This window comes from Gekko japonicus, unplaced genomic scaffold (genome assembly GCF_001447785.1).
Source record: "Gekko japonicus isolate JY-2015 unplaced genomic scaffold, Gekko_japonicus_V1.1 scaffold11, whole genome shotgun sequence".
NCBI classification, from domain to species: domain Eukaryota; kingdom Metazoa; phylum Chordata; class Lepidosauria; order Squamata; family Gekkonidae; genus Gekko; species Gekko japonicus.
In genome coordinates this window covers 2100572-2117734 of record NW_015166418.1, presented here as the reverse complement: position 1 = coordinate 2117734, position 17163 = coordinate 2100572, and the positions used below count along the sequence as shown (strand labels likewise).

Here is a 17163-nt window from a genome sequence, read left to right as displayed (position 1 = left end):
AAGTAAGAGGTTAATGTCCAGTGATTCCCTAATTCAAACGGCAATAAAAACATGCCTCTGTTGTGCTTACTATTTTTGACCTGTGTATGGTATACTACCTTATCTGGCAGATGATGGACATTGTTTCAGCTTATACTTGCTGCCTTGGTATGCGGTGTATGTGTTCAAATCTCTTCCACCATACTTTAGGCTTTATGTCTGTCTTACCACGGGGGGGGGGGGGGGGAGGTCACAGCATTACCAACAATGAGGTGACACGACATCCAGCACAACCCAGAAGTGGCATCATTACACAGGGATGACATTCTAGCACTCTAGCACAATGCTAGAGCACCACCCAACATGATGGTGTCACTTCCAGGTCATGCCAGAAGTAACATCATGGCAACAGTGTGATACTGTTTCCCCCCTCCCTCATTTCCCCCAACATTTTCCCCTCACTGTCCCTTGAGAGTTGCTGTTTTCTTGGGCTTATTAAATATTTAGTTGATGTTTGAAATTGTTTTAATTTGATAATCTGATAGTTGGGCAGAGTTTCTCCTCACCCCAGGTTTTGTTCTGAACTTCTTGAGAACTTTTTGCAGTTAAACAGTACATAAATCTAAGTCATAAACACAAATATTGTAGGGTCTGATCACTCTAAAACCTGAAATTATTATTTTAGCAGATCATATAAGGTATAATAAGGAGCTTTGGCAAAGCTATTTGAGGGTGAGGAGGAGGGAATTGTGACATCAGCTTGTATGCAACCCTTCCTAAGAAGTAAGAGGGGATGGCAGATTCTGCTAGTTGCTCCTTGCACTGTAGGCCTCTACTTTGACCCCCCCCCCCACCTGCACCATGATCTCTAGCAATGGCATTTCAGGGGGAAACTGGAAATTCCCACTGTGCAAGTTCCACTCCACAAGGAGTTTTCACTGGATATAAGCCAGTAACTGCCTCCTACATGAAGCAGGATGTCCCACCATTTCCAATTGGCACTGAATTTCACAAACTGACATAGGTTCCTCGCTATTTTAAGTGGCTTTATAATGATGGCTGGATAGGTGCAACATTTCTCAGCCCAGTCTAGAGCTTTATAGTCGTAATAATGTGCTCATGTGGCTCATATACATGCAGGGTTTCCCATTCACATCACTAATGTTGACTGCCAGTAGAATGAGGCCTAACAAATGGAAGTAATTCTTCTTGCGAGAAGCTTATGCAATGCATTTCCCTGCAATACCACAATGGTAGTTAGCACAGATAATGCTAAAGACATTAAACATATTTGTGTAAGATGGGTCTGTCATTCCCTATAGCTTGAAGCAACGTTCAGAGGTTCAGAAGTTCCAAGGCAGATTTACTAGGTGAGAGACAAACAGGTAAGGGATGGTGAATCACAGCCAATGCTCTCTCTAAGCTGTGGAGTCTTGTGAGAAAATTTTTTACGTTGTGAGCTACTGGCATTAAAATTGTAAGCAAGCAATTTGGCTACTCCATAAATTAGTTTGCTCTGGAGCCATTCTTCCTGAGCTAAGACAAAAATGTATGTGCCGGAGGATAAAAAATGTGAGCTAGCTCACACTAACTCAGCTTAGAGGGAACACTGATCATATGATGTTCTTTGTTAATTTCCCAGCAGCATCTGCCTGACCACTTTTGGCGACAGCATGCCGAGGTTAGGTGGATCTTCATCTGATCCAGGAAGGCAATTCTTGTGTTTTTAGGAAGTAAATAAGTGCATTCTTGCTATTTGAATATTTATATGCAGACACATAAGCAGACACATAAGCGTCATACAGTATCTGCAGAGGGTTGGGGATCTCACTGTAACTGATTTGTCTATTGATTTAATAATTAAATCAGAAATTAAATGGACTTGTTATTGGTTGCCAAGTCCACACAAGATGACCTATATTATTCTGATGGGTTTTAATATTTTATTTTCTAGAAAGATTCCAACTAAAAGTTAGCATTGATTTTTATATTGGGACTGCACTACTGCTCATTTCATTTGCCATCTGAGTCATATACATCATATTGCATTCTTCGCATTTAATACTCCCCCAGGTTTGTACTTGCTTCTGTTCTTCCTTTGCAGACACTGACATAGCTAGGGTCCAATTATTACTACAATGGATATGGCAAGAAATAGTTGGTTTATTGATGAGCTACAAAAAGGCTGCATGATTAAAGCAGCAGAGCACTTAAAGGGCTGGCTCAGGGGATTTCAAAATATTCAGGGTGGGTAAAAATATTTTAAAAAGTGTGCAGCTGAGGGTATAGTTAAGGGGCACATGCTTATTAGGAATAGGCCTGATCAGTACATGGTTGTCAACTCTAGATTGGGAAATTCCTGAAGATTCGAGGGTGCTGCCCAGGGAAGGTAGAGTTGGGGAGGGGAGGGACCTCAGCAGGGTATAATGCCACAGAGTCCACCCTCCAAAGCTGCCATTTTGTCCAGGAGAACTGATCTCTGTAGTCTGGAGATCAGATGTAGTTCTGGGAGATCTCCAGGCTCCTCCTAGAGTTTGGCAATCCGAGATCAGTGAGAAGGTTGGAAAGTTGCTTGCAAACCTTCTGGGGTCGTCTGGTTATTCAATGTGGGAAACAGGATGGTGGACTAGATCAGCTATTGACCCAATCTAGCACAGCTGATCTGTTGACTGCCTGGCAATCTTATGTTAGCCACCTTGAATGCAATAATGGAAGAAGGCAGAGCATAAATGTAATAAATAAAGCCTAGTGTAGTTATTAGAATGTCAGGCTAGGACCTAGGAGACATGGACTGAAATCCCCACTTTTCATAAAGGTCATTGAATGACCATGGGCTAATAATTCTCCATCAGCCTGGCCTATCTCACAAGGCTGATTATGGGATAGAGTAGGGGCAAGAACTGTGCATGCCAGCCTAAGTGCCTTGTAGGATAGCAAACCTCCAGGTAATGTCTGGAGATCCTGGAAATGCAGCCAATCTTCAGAGGACAAAGAAGAAAATGACTACTTTGGAGGATGGACTCTGTGGCAGGGGTCGTTTCGTAGAAAAAGAGCTAGGGGAACTCATTAGCATAACTCATTAGCATATGCCACACCCCCTGACATCACCGGAAGTGTGTCATAAGGACACACACCCTGCCCCCAACGGTCCTGGCCGCCGCCGCCAGCCTTGCAGCTCCACTGCCGAGCCCCATGAGGGGCCTGGCGGTGGACCTGCAAGGCCGGCGGGAGTACAAGGAAGCCCCGCAAAGGCCCTCCCTGGACCCAGGCAGGCAGGGGTGGGGAGAGGCAGGGGAGAAGCAACTTACCCTCCCTCTTCCCCTGCCTCCTCCTGGCTGAATGAGGGCCGGAAGCGGGGCGGCCGGAAGCAGGGGGCGGGGCTTCGTCATGTCCCCCGTACCTCACCCGGGGGAACTGCGATCCCCCACGTTCCCCCCCGAAATGACCTCTGCTCTGTGGCATATACCTAAATGCCCCGCTGAGCTCTCTCCCCAAACCCCACCCTCCCTAGGCTCCACCCCCAAAATCACCAGGAATACCCTAGCTCCTTAGAGGAAGGGTGGGATAAAATTGCATAGATAGATACAAACACTGGTCAGTCACAGAAAATGCCCCTTGCCACACCTTGTGTCGAAGAAACTAAACAAAAATGTAGATATATGGCACACTGTTTCAGTATAAGCAAGAAATATGATTCTGTTTTGATGACGCAGAGTTACTGGAACATATTATGCAGAAAGAACCTCAAGACAATATCTAGAGTTATTTAGGAGTATAAGCTTATATTATGAGTACAATCTAAATTATTGAATTTAATATGGAACTTCAGGAGGATTGGTTCCGGTAGTGGAGAGGACACTGGCTTGGTTTCTCCCCCACTCTTTTGAAATTCTATCTTATTTTAAGCCTTCTGTTTTTATGCCATTAGGAAACAGCTTGCCTGATAAGATGCTGCTGTGGGAGTGAGTGGAAGAACTTAATAATTAAATCAGTAGACTGAGCCTATGGTGGGGCAAATGACTACCATGGTGCTAACATGGTTTGGTATAGTTGTACCAGCCATAGCCATAACCTCTACATGTTACACTGGAACATTGTGCAAATCAGCACAATGGCATAGGTTTGCAGCATAGTTTGTGGCATGAATAAGAACACCTTTCACATTATTCCAAAGATGTTCCATATATTTGGAAGTCAAATACTCTAGCACAGTTCTAATTTGTTAATAATTGGCAGCAACCTTTTAAAATGCTTGTACTTGCCAGATACAAGATGCCTGTACTTCTGGGCTGGCATTCTGCACATCTTTAAGACTGATTCTTCGGCTTTGAAACGGAGATGAGCACCGCAACCCTAGAGTCGGATTCGACTGGCTTTCGAGCAAGGGAACCTTTACCTTTACCTTTTTACTTGCCAGATACAAGATGCCTGTACTTCTGGGCTGGCATTCTGCACATCTTTAAGACTGATCCATTCTTAAGAGCTGATGATAAATACTATCAGCTGAAACATCAAATGATGAACCACCATAACTATCTTATGTAGGTAAGATGATCAGCAAGCATTCTGAGTGTATGGGTCTACTTCACATGTTGCTGCCAGTGCAATGGATCAGAGCCAAAAAACCCTTTTTCTTTTGCCATGGCAGACCTTTACAATGCCTTGCTGCAAGGAATTTTGGATGCAGTACGTGAACCAAGATTACCTTAACAGTTCTTTGCATCCCGACCAAAGAGCTCATCTCATATCTGTCCTACCTCACATTCCAAAATAGCATACTTCACAACATACAGTGCCTGGAACATAGCAGTTATACAATGTTACTATTGCATCATGGATGCAGTCCCACTGTCTAATCACTATTCTAACTGTGATGTTCAATATCTAAAGTGTGTGTAAAAAGGAAGTGGGACAATTTAAGGCCAGATTAAATTTACCAATGGTCAATTCACCATCTTTAGGTATATAACTGCTGCATAAAGTATTGAGGTGGGTATGCACACTTTGAAATAATTACAGTGAGTTATCAGTCACTTCCAATAATGGAGTTACTATAAAAGGCGTTGCTAATGAATGTGGCCTTATATTCACCAATACCAGTGTAGCCCTGTTTTATCTTGGGATTGTTTTCATTGATTAAAAAGAAATGGAATGGTTCTAGGTCCACCAGAAAAGAAATAAGATGGCCTCCTAACCTGTCCTCCTTCAGTGAGCACTGGTGATAACTAACAACACATTTGACCTAAATGTGGGTGTTTCTCATTCAGTGGATACCTGGTTCAGACACTCAACACCATGCGGGCTTTACTGCTGAATGCATATTCAGTGCAAAGTACTTTAAGTATTGTAGGTGTGGAATCTGTGCATTAATTTATGATCACAGAGATACATATCAGATTGCCACTGAAGTATTTTACTGCATTACACCAAATTGTCTACTCCCATTATAAATTTAGACGTACAAAAATTACTGTGGCTGTTTGCCTGTTTGAGAGAGGATTTCAAAAGCTAGCTTGTGGGGATGCATGCAATACCAACAGCTGTCATCCAGCTTTGGTCAAGTTTTTAATACCAGGCTATCAAATGCACCAGCAGCATGCCACTTTGGGGGAGGGGAAAACTGTAGGGATTGTTATGAAGGGAAAGGTCAAAGTGAAAAAGCATGAAAGGTAAAGAGTTCATTTTTTTTCCTTAATGTGAATTTGCCTCATTGTGACAGTCAGAGAGCAATGTAAATCAACTATTCAACTTTCATTGCATTTTTACCTGCAGGAATTCTCCCATCTGTAAGGAAAAGGTCACTGAATCCTTCTCCAAGAAGTCTGTCAATTGGAGAATCTCTCCCCAAATCATAATCACTGTCTCCTGCTTCACTGTCACCACGACCGCTGTCTTTCAAGCTGAACTTATCCATATCTTGAAGGGCATACCTGTGATAAAACGGAAGTGACATGTTGATTGCATTATCCTTTATTGGCTTCTGTACTTTGTGCTCACAGGTGAGACCACCTTCAACATTGATCAAACTAAAACCCTCACCTGTAGCTTCTGGAGTATTTGTTTCCTCGAAAACTTGGCCTTGGCTGGTACTGGCCTTGGTGAAGCATCGAGAGAAGCTGAGAGACCTGCTAAGGAAAACACAAAAACACTGATTCCTGGAAACAAGATCTAAATGTCTCCAAAGAAAATTCACATCTATTAAGTTCTTCTAGCCCGCCCTCACCATTAGATGCTTTAAAAAAATTAACTGAAACCTATCCATATTATAATAAGATATAGCAACAGCAGATCATGGAAATCACCTAACAAGACTTCACTGATATCATCCAGCCCTGTTTATTGGCCTCAGGGTTTAAAATAATTAGTCCTAAAGTGTGATCTCAGTCTTGTTAAGCTGAAGTATTTGGATGGGAATAGACTGAATTCCACTGAAATTAAAAAATCAGCTTACATTAAGGGACTTGAGCTCAGGGCCCTAAAACACATTTAGTAACATATTTGCATGTTCAGTAACACAAGCTGTTACAGCATCTGTAGCCACGATTCCACCAAAATATTTCTAATTTGCTCCCTTGTTTTGGGTTACTTGTATATAGAAGAACATATTCAATTTGTCTACATAATGAGAGATGAACATGTGATTCAAGCATCTTGGGAACATTGATGAACAATGTTCCACATGAAGCAGGATGCAAAGGTACATGACTAGCAACAAAAAATACCATTAATAAACATGCTATTTAACATTTAAGTAAAATTGCACTGTGACTATGAAGAAACTGACTTCCTTTCATGGTTCATATATGCATGCAGAGAAAATGTATCCTAAGGGCCACTTCACATATTTGCTTCACAGAGATTACTTTGTATAGCAAACAATGTATAACCCATGGGACACAGGTGTGTAACACTGTGTGTACACAAGGTATACAAGCACTGCGAAGTGGCTGCCAATCACAGACTTCTGGCACATAGAAGAACACACTGAAAATATAGGTACATACAACAGTTGGCCCACTGATTTCGAGTGCATACTGTGTGGGCAACACTTTACATGTGAAGTGGCTGTAGGAGGTCCACCCATGAATGACAGTGTATTTATATGGCACGTCATGTGATCTTACCTCAACAGCAGGTGTAGCATGTGTGAGCTCAAGAGAGAAATTCTCCGGCACGTGATTTGATGAGATGGTCACCAGACTGTTTAGAGACTGGTGGCTGTGATGGCTTTGACGGCTGCTCATTTGTCCTCTTTCTAGTGTTGGAGACGATGATGGTGAAGCTTTGTGGTGAGCTCTAATTGGTAAAGTACCATTAGCAGTTGGTACGAGTGTAATGTCCCCTTTATGAATCTGTCTCGATGGCCTTTTGGGGTGATGCTGGTATGTGGATTCTGCAACACGACAGTTATAGGATCTAGTGTCCTTTTTCTCACGATTGCATCTTGTAGCAAAGACAACCATGATGACTAGCAGCACTGCACATATTGCTCCTAAGGAGATAATTGTAATCATGGATACATCCGGGGAGTGGCTAATATGAGGGGCTTCTGTAGATGAAGACAGGTAAACATATTTAAAAACACTGCATTTTAGAAGTGCTTTGGTACTGAGCTGAGGACTTCCTTTGTCTTGAACAACCACCCAAAATTCCCACTCTGTTGACTTAGTAGACTCAACGCTCGCATTGAGATAGATGTCACAAGTGTGGGGGTCCATTATGAAGAGGCTATCTTCACTAGTACTTGCTAATGAGCAGCTTAGCTCAGAGTTCATACCTGAGTCTCTGTCTATGGCTCTTATCCTTGTGACATGATAGTTACTTTCAGCTTCTTTAGGGATTGAGATCTCTGCTGTATTGTTGTGCAGTACTGGCCCCACAATCACAGGAGCATTGTCATTTTCATCAATGATGGTTAGCATCACTGTAGTATTGCTGGCAAGCTGGTGTGTCCCTCCATCTCTGGCTTGAACCACAAAGGCAATCTGGTTGACTTCTTCATGGTCAAAGGTTCTAAGTGCATAGATGGCTCCATTGGAGGGATCAATAGTCACATAGGTGGTTATGGAGCTTCCCAAAATAAAGCTCTCCAAGATAGTGTAGGTCACCTGTCCATTATCTCCAAGATCAGGATCAGTTGCTGTGACAGAGGTGATATATGCCCCTGGGGAGTTATTTTCCAAAATAACAATTTCATATCTATTTGTCTGAAACTGAGGTGGGTTGTCATTTTCATCTACAATTTGGACAGTAAAATGTTTCACTGTAGAGAGACTTGGTGTTCCTCTGTCTTCTGCTATAACAGTCAAGCTGTATTCCGATCGCTTTTCTCTGTCCAGAGTGGTATTTGTCAAGATGAAATAGTTGTTCTCGTAGGTCTTCTGAAGTTTGAAATGGCCATGGCCGTGAAGTTTGCAAACCACCTCTCCATTCACACCAGAGTCTTTGTCTTGCACCCTGACAAGAGCAACAAATGTCTCCATGGAAGCCTTTTCAGAAATGTAAGCAATCTCTTCCTTCCCTGGAGACATTAGATTTAAATTGATTTCTGGCTTGTTGTCATTCACATCAACAACTTTAATGATGATTTTGCAGTGAGCTGGGATGGAATTTGGACCCAGGTCCTGCGCCTGAGCATCGATTTCATAAGATTTGGTGGTTTCGTAGTCCACTGCTTTCAAAAGGGTCAGCTGTCCCCGTTCAGGATCCATTTTAAAAGTCTCTATGATTTTGGAAGACACGTGACTGCTGAAGGAGTACACAACTTTACCATTAGCACCCTCATCCGGGTCAGTGGCATTGAGGTCAATGAGCAAAGTCCCAACACGTGAATTTTCTAAAAGCTGAATAATGTATGTCTGCTGCTCAAAAACGGGGCTATTATCATTGGAATCAGAAATGCTGATCTTCAGGATGGAAGATCCACTTCGTTGAGGCACCCCATTGTCGGAAGCCGTGAGCTGGAGCTCGTAGCTGGATTTCAGTTCCCGGTCCAACTCGCTCACCACAACGAGCTCTGGGTATTTGGCACCATCAGTCCTGGTTCGAACTTCAATAGTAAAGAAATCGTTGGCAGACAGGGAGTACGTGTACAGGGAATTCTCGCCCACATCTGGATCAAAGGCACTATCCAAAGGAATGCGGGTCCCCACAGCTGCGCTCTCGGAGATTTCGATCGGGATCAGAGCCCTGGAGAACTGCGGAGCGTTGTCATTGATATCCAGTACTTCCACTTCGACGTGGAAAAGCTGCAGATGTTCGGTGGGCAGCGTGATCACGTCGAACTCGATGGAACAGTTCAAGTTCTTCTGGCAGAGTTGCTCCCGGTCGATTTTGGCTCCGATGCTGACCTCCCCGTTATCCTCGCGGACCGTCAGCAAGGGCGCGCTGCCCCTCTGCATGGCTCGAAAGCGAACCGAGGAAGGGTTCGGCATGCGGTACAACACGTCGGCGACATCTTCCGAGAGCCTCGCGATGACCGAGCCCACCCTCTGCTCCTCGTAAATCCTGTACCTCAGCGTCTTGCCCGCCGCGCCTTCCAGGCAAGCCAGGGTCGCCAGGGCAAAAAGGACTCGGGCGTGCATCGTCCTCGGCGGCCCCTGCCTCTGGGCAGCCCCGCGCGCCCGTCCTCCTCCCACCCCCGGTAAGTTACCAAGCCGCGCTGCCGACTTCTGCGGGTCCCTCCAGTCCGGGGCTCATTTGGGTCTTTCGGCCGGAAGATCCCCTCCTGCGGCAGAGCAAAGTTTCAATTCCCTCCCCGCTCAGCAAAAGTTGCTTACATACATGCAGATGGCTGCAAGACTCCCGTCGGCATCCTTCCCGCAAGCCGGGCTCCCTCCCTCTCCTGGAGTTGGCGGCGCCTCTTCTGTCTCCGCCGGCGGATTTGTAACATCAGGGGTCCCTCCCGCCGCAGCGACTCTGCCTCCACCGAGCGCCGAGGCAGGGAGCGGAGCGGAGCGGCCAGGGCGGGCTCTCGCTCCGAAGAGGCGCCTCTTGCCTTCTCCCTGCTCTGCCGCCGACTAAGCCGCCTGCATAGCAGACTCCCCTCTAAAAATCCGTGCAACTTCAGTGCAACTCAGACAAAGCTTTTGCCCGGCTGCATGTGTTGAATCGCTCCCAGCCAATCAGCTGCCTTCCAAATCAAAGGACAGTGAAGTCATACGGCGGGCGGGCGGGCGGGGGGGGGGGGGGTCGTCATTTTAACGAGAGTTTGCCCAAACCCATTCCCTTCACGCCTGTGTACTTCGAAGTTTCATTAAGTCACTCGGATCGTTTGAATAAGTTTGCTTGATGAAAAAGTTTCCCCCCCCCCCCTTTAAAAGACACTTGGTCCCTCTCTTTCTTGTAAAGAAGAAGATTGGATTTACTTCCCTTCACTACCCAAAGGTGTCTCAGAGCAGCTTACAAACTCCTTTCCCCTCCCCCTCCCCACAACAGACACCCTGTGAGGTAGGTGGGGCTGAGAGAGCTCTTGACAGAAACTGCTCTTTTTTCAAGAACAGCTCTGATTAGAACTAAGGCTTGCCCAAGGTCATCCAGCAAGGTGCAAGTGGAGGAATGGGGAATCAAACCCAGTTCTCCCAGATTAGAGTCCGCACAGTTACCCACTACACCAAACTGGCTCTCTATATGCAGCTTTAAGTTTCTAGCAGCAAACTTTCCCCCACTCCCTCCCATAATGCCTCCCCCCCCCCACATCTTTTCTTTCCCTTCATATTAAAGTCAGGGAAATGCTTGCTTAGCCTCGTCCTTCAGTTGGCTTCTGATGAAAGTACAGATAGCACTTGGCAAGGCTTGGGCTGCCTTTGCTTTCTGTGTGCTTTCTTTCCTTTTACTACAGTTCTTCAGAAGCACCCTTTCATCTTTGTTTTAAAAGCCAAGTGCGTAAAAGCCGGATCTTGATTATTTTAAATGGATTGTATTGAATACACATGACTGAAACATACACAGAAACAATCTTAAACCACCATCACTGCAGCTCATAAAACATAACAAGAGCCTGCTGGAGCAGACCAGTGGTCCATCTTGTCCAGCTTCCTGTTTCATACAGTGGCCAATCAATTGCCCTGGGGTATCGGCTGAGGCTGCCTCACAGCACTGGTTTTCAGAGGGCTCCTGCCTCTGGATATGGAGGCTCCCTTTAGTCACTGTGTTGCTGCTAAGCATATCCATATAGACCACACCATGCATATCATGGATTGGATTTAACCAATTTTTCCACTGGTGAAAAAGGGAGGAAGGGGCCCCCTTTGATTTTTACGTGGAGTCCTCTCAAATTCACCATCAAATCACACACCAAAGTCATGTCTGCAAACAGTACCACTGAAAATGTTGAACCAGCACTTTGTGGTGACCTGTGGTGTGGGTAAGGATCAGCGATATGGCATGCCAGTTCTGGTTCTGAGCCACATCCAGACTCTGTAAAGATAGGGTTGATCAGTGACTTTGGTACACTAAGAGTCCTGACCTTTGCACATCCTGAAACTGCAAACAAGTCTTAAGATACTGTGGAAGCATTTTAGGCATTCTGTCTAAGTATCTGTTTTTCCCCGTGTCTGTATGTGCAAGCCAACATCCTCACCTCACCTTTAGAGGAGCAGAATGTGTATAAATAAACTCTTGCTGCATTTAAGCGGCAGACAGATTCCTCTACCCTCAAGAGATCCTGTCTCCTGTGAGTCCTTCACTGTGGCATTAAAAATATGAATCCTGGGCTCATGGAGTCTCATGATTTTTATATGGACCCCACCAAAATCCACTGTGAAATCACACATCTCATCAATATCCATAGACTGAACTAGTAATGCTTGTACTCCTGTGTGGGGTTGGATTACTTTGTAATCACCAGGTGCAAATATGTGACTGATTGGTCAAAGATTGGATTGAATGATTGGTCAGCCATTCACTGGAGTTTGCTGAAGGGGAGGTGGCTGCACAGCACCACTTACACACAGTTTTCAGGCATGCATGTCATCTCTTGCTCTGACCTGCATGTTCCAGGCTAGCCTGATCTCATCAGATCATGGAAGCTTAAGCAGGGTCAACCCTGTGGTTAGTATTTGGATGGGAAACCATCAAGGAAATCCAGAGTTGCTAACCAGAGGCAGGCAATGGCAAACCACTTCTTAAAGTCCCTTGCCTTGAAAACTCTATGGAGTTGCCATAAATCAGCTGTTGCTTGACAACATTTTCGAATCCCACCATGTCGTCTCTTGCATCCTAATGCTGTTAACTTTTGTTGTTGTTGTTCAGTCGCACAGTCGAGTCCGACTCTTCGCGACCCCATGGATCATCTCCCACCAGGCCCTCCTGTCTTCCGCCATCCTCTGAAGTTAGCTCAATTTCATGTTCGTTGCATCGATGACACTGTCTAACCATCTCATCCTTTGCCGTCCCCATCTTCTTTGACCTTCAATCTTTCCCAGCATCAGGGTCTTCTCCAGTGAGTGCTCCCTTCTCATTTGGTGGCCAAAGTATTTGAGCTTCAGTTTCATTATCTGGCCTTCCAGGGAACAGTCAGGGTTGATTTCTTTTAGGATTGACTGATTTGATCTTTTTGCAGTCCAAGGGACTCTCAAGAGTCTTCTCCAGCACCATAGTTCAAAAGAATCTATTCTTCGGCGCTCGGCCTTCCTTATGGTCCAACTCTCGCAGCCATACATGACTACTGGGAATACCATTGCTTTGACCATGCGGACTTTTGTTGGCAGGGTGATGTCTCTACTTTTTATCATGCTGTTTAGGTTCGCCATCACTTTCCTCCCAAGGAGCAGGCGTCTTTTAATTTCATGGCTGCAGTCACAGTCTGCGGTGATCTGGGATCCCAGGAACGTGAAGTCTGTCACTACTTCCACGACTTCCCCTTCTATTTGCCAAGGAGTGATGGGGCCGGGTTTTTCCCCAGCAATCTTAATTCCCACTTGTGATTCATCCAGGCCAGCATTTTGCATGATGTACTCTGCATATATATTAAATAAGCAAGGTGACAATATACATCCTTGTCGTACGCCTTTTCCTATGCTGAACCAATCAGTTGTTCCATATCTGGTTCTAACTGTCGCTTCTTGGCCCTTATACAGGTTTCTCAAGAGACTTGTGAGGTGGTCTGTTACTGCACAAATATAATTATTTAATTATATTTAATTATTTAATTAAATGTTATCTCTGCAACCATGTTTAAACCAATCTTCCAATATGAATTAGTTTTAAAATAGATTCTACTTTTTTGTTCTTATGAATGAATTCTCAGTATAGCAGGCCAGCAAGGTTCTTACTGATCACCACTTAGCTGCTTTGCAAAGGAGCTCAGTTTGGAGTTTACAGTTACCAATTATACCAGAACAAGGGAATGGCTTTTAATAAAGTCTCTGCAGGTAGAATGAGGCTGAGTGGTTCATCTGAGTAGACCTGCTTAAAAATTGACTGCTAGGCCAAAACACCCCTGGAAAGATCACCCCCCCTCCGCCACAACATCATCTTCCTTGGCTGGAAGAAGGCAGCAGAACACAACCCTCCAACTGTTGGGTAATATGACTTAGCCATCTCTCTCCATTTTATATTTTTTTCCTACACATAATACTAACAGACTTTGCTAATAAAAGCTGCATGCTTAAGATCTAGGCACACATGAGAAAAATTCCCAAGGAAACCATGGGAGTGACTCTAATATGGCCTCTGAAAGCACAATCAGGATAGAATCCTGCTTCTTGGGAGTAAGTTCACTGAATAAAAGGGGACTTGCATATGAGCAGACTATTTTAGGGGTGGTCCAGGAGGCCGAAACAGCCTTGGAAAAGTGCTCATTCCAATCCCAGGGACAGTCATCCAAGTCTAGTCACTTTCATTACAGACCTTCAGGACTGACAATGCAGCACTAAACTGGTTCACTTAGAAAATAATGAGCTAATACCAAGATTGGGTCACCACATTTGCTACCTTAAATTATGGTGAATTCACCTGGCCAAGAGCACAGCATCTATAGACTGAACAACAAAATCCTGGATCCACTGCAATACCATGGTGCAAAGACATAGATCTTGGGCTATGAAACTCATGCATTCACATGGTTTTTACATATCACAGTCATGTCCACAGACTGAACCACAGAAAATACATATTTACTGCTTTGTGGTGCTCCCATACTACAAAACATAGATTCAAAGCATGGATCCTTCTGGATTCTCATGGTTTTTACATGGACTCTCCAAAGTCTACCATCAAAGCACACACTACTACTTGGCTTGTGTACTGGTGTGAGCAGAGATTTATATGGCAATGACTCGGACAGAGCATGCTGGCCATTCTGGGTACTAATGAACTCTGTTTCTTGCCTGTGTCTTGGCTCACACAGCAGGGAGTCAGTGGGTGGAGACAATGTTGCTCCTAATCAGTACAAAATATTGAAGGCCCCAAAGTGTTTTCTGTTGTTTAGATCATGGATATTGATGAGATGTATTATTTTGCATCAGAGTTGTAGTGTCCACATAAAAACCATGAGGTACCATAAGCATCCATTTCTTGGAACCATGTTTCTTTTTTAAATGCTGCTGTGAAATGCTGGATGTGCATTGAATTGACAGTGGGTTTTGGATCTATGTTTTCACACTACACTATGAAGCACTGGATCTGTGACTTGAGATGCAGTATGCAGACATGGAGCTGATCTGTGATTTGATGGTGGATTTGCAAGGGATGGGTTCAGTATAAAAACTAGAGGATCCATGGGCTTCTAATAAGGTTAGCAGCATGCTGTTGAGGTATCCCACTGTAATTTATCTAACCCGACTGCGTGGAGGCGAGTGCTCCATGTGGTCATGTGAAGCCTCCGAGTTTCGCTCCAGGAGACAATGGCCCAAGCAGATTCTAGCCCACACCAACCAGAGGGCTAGGTTCCTGGTCAGGACCTATGGAACTCTCAGCCACTGTATATAGCCTATCACTGAGTGAGGGTGTGTCCTTGGGAGTGGGTTTACTGAGCATATAAGCCGGCCTGCGAGCCGGGTTCCTTGTCTTGTTCTGCACCTATAATAAAAGTATGAGAGCTGAAATCACTTGCCAGTCTCAGTACTTTTCACCCACCAAATGTCATCATTCACCGATGATAAGGTTCCCATCGGTTTTAATAAAGTAAAATTTCACCTAGTAGGAAACTATCACTCATTGTAGAGATAGGCACTTGGCAGGCTATGGCGTAAATCCAGCCCCAATAGATTTCCAGTATAAACCTCAGAATAGTTTCCAGTCCTAAGATCCCACACACTTACCACAGCACTTGCTTTCTCCCACACAGGAAAACCCCCAACCAACACATTCTGCCCCCTGAAGTATGAATTGCAACAAAAAATTCTTTAGCATGACCCCCACCACCACCCTTGTTCCACACTTCAACTGCTCTCTCTTGTGTGCTTACATCTTGGCTTCTGAACAGGAGAAAGCAAATGAGCTTGATACAGCAAGAACTCTGGTAGATCCTGCAGTCACACTGGGTGCTAATGGGCCCTGTCTCTTGCCTGTGTCATATGGCAGGGAATCAGTGGGTGAAGACAATGTTGCTGGCCTTCAACTTGTAATCAGCACAAAATGTGGCTAGGTCAAGTTACAATATCATTTCCCAGTGAGGGATTTATGAAGTGTTCTCACAATTTTGTATGTCACGTGCTCCAATTAACAATTTCTTATTAGGTCCAGAAATAGGTGCAGGTACAGGGGAAGACCTGCCAGAATCACTCATATAACTGGAGAAAGCAGAGCCACATATGTATTCCTCTGAATGTTACACTATTGAACAAATGAAGGTGTCAGACCATTGATCTATCAAGGTCAGTATTATCTACTCTGATAATATATATACACTACTACAAATACATACACAAGAGTATGATGCTACGCCCATATTGTATTCTCATTTTAAAGTATTGTCAGTTCACTATGGCTATAATGTTGGGCTGAATGTTCTTATGCCAACTCCACCCTCCTTCCAGGTCACAGAAACACATAGGTTGTTTTCAAGAATAATAATTTAGAATGAAATTGCTTTTCCTGCTCTGCATTTTCCCTTGTGTATCCTTACATATGTAGAGTTGAATCCTGTGATCCATCAGTATCTTCTACAGATGGAGCACAGTATCCAGCCCTGTTGTCTCAGCTTTCCCCTTCAACATCAGCCAGTTCCAGCTCTGTGAAAGTTTGTTTCCAGGACCATGGGATTCACAGAGCGTAATAGCCTCATGGGTTGGGAGACTGCAGTGGGGTGGGGGAAGGGGAAGAAATTGCTCCCTCCTGCTTCTTGCAAAAGAGAACCTCTGGTGGAAGAGAAAGAATAAAGATATTCCCCCATTTCATTCTCCCTGACTTTCATTGCTATTACTTAGGTTTGCCAGCCTCCAGGTTGGGGTTTGGAGATCTCCCAGAATTACAACCGATCTCCAGACTACTAAGAAGAGTTCCCCTGGAGAAAATGGCCGCTTTGGAGGGTGGCTTCTGTGGCATTATACCCTTGTAAGGTCTCTTCCTTTCCCAAACTCACTGTTGTCAGGTTCTACCCCAAATCTCCAGGAATTTCCCACTCCAGAGTTGGCAACCCCACGTATTATTCCATGGGGGTCCTGTAACGTCAGGAATAAACTTTCACAGAGTTTGAAATGGCTGCTTGAGGGAGGGGAAGATTAGAGCTCCACACAAGGTTCATGCACTGGATCATACCCAAGTTCTCACTGCACTTCATTTTCTTCACATTTCTTTCGTGGCATTATCCACTATCACTTCCTTTTCATGTATGTTGTTCTCTCCTCATTCCATGCCCCCAGTCCCTGCAGCTATGATTTAAATGTAAATAAAGGTCTTGGGTTCTTCTCTGTCCCCCCTCCCCCTAAAATAATTTTTCAGCAAATTTCAGCTGAAGTCATTAAGAAACTTCTGATGGCAAAGAAAGAAGCCAGAGAAGTCTCAGTGTGAACTCTCCTTTTTTTTAAGCATTCAAAAGCATTTTAAAAGCCATTGTCTCTCTTTTTTGCCTCAGAAACTAGTGCCGTGTGGCAAATTGTGTAGAATAGAAATGCCTATAATGAATGTATTTAGTCGTGAGTCACGCCGATGAACATTCTGCCCCTATGAATAATACTGTTTTACAAGTTTGCAGCCCTTTCAGAGTTTTGATCCTCAACCCCTATAGGCAAACTGGAAAAG

The 17163-nt window shown here is 44.4% G+C and overlaps 1 protein-coding gene across 1 annotated transcript in view; it reads right to left on the bottom strand.

The window, feature by feature from the left end:
* The window catches only part of PCDH18 (protocadherin 18), a 10736-nt gene extending 751 nt beyond the window's left edge, over positions 1-9985 (bottom strand). The window contains exons 1-3 of the mRNA XM_015411579.1: positions 7104-9985; positions 6019-6104; positions 5746-5909 (exon numbers count right to left, since the gene is read on the bottom strand). Of these exons, the coding sequence (XP_015267065.1) occupies positions 5746-5909; positions 6019-6104; positions 7104-9563 (2710 nt within the window). The 5' untranslated portion in view covers positions 9564-9985. The remainder of the gene's footprint in view (positions 1-5745; positions 5910-6018; positions 6105-7103) is intronic.
* Between the last annotated feature and the right edge of the window lie 7178 nt (positions 9986-17163).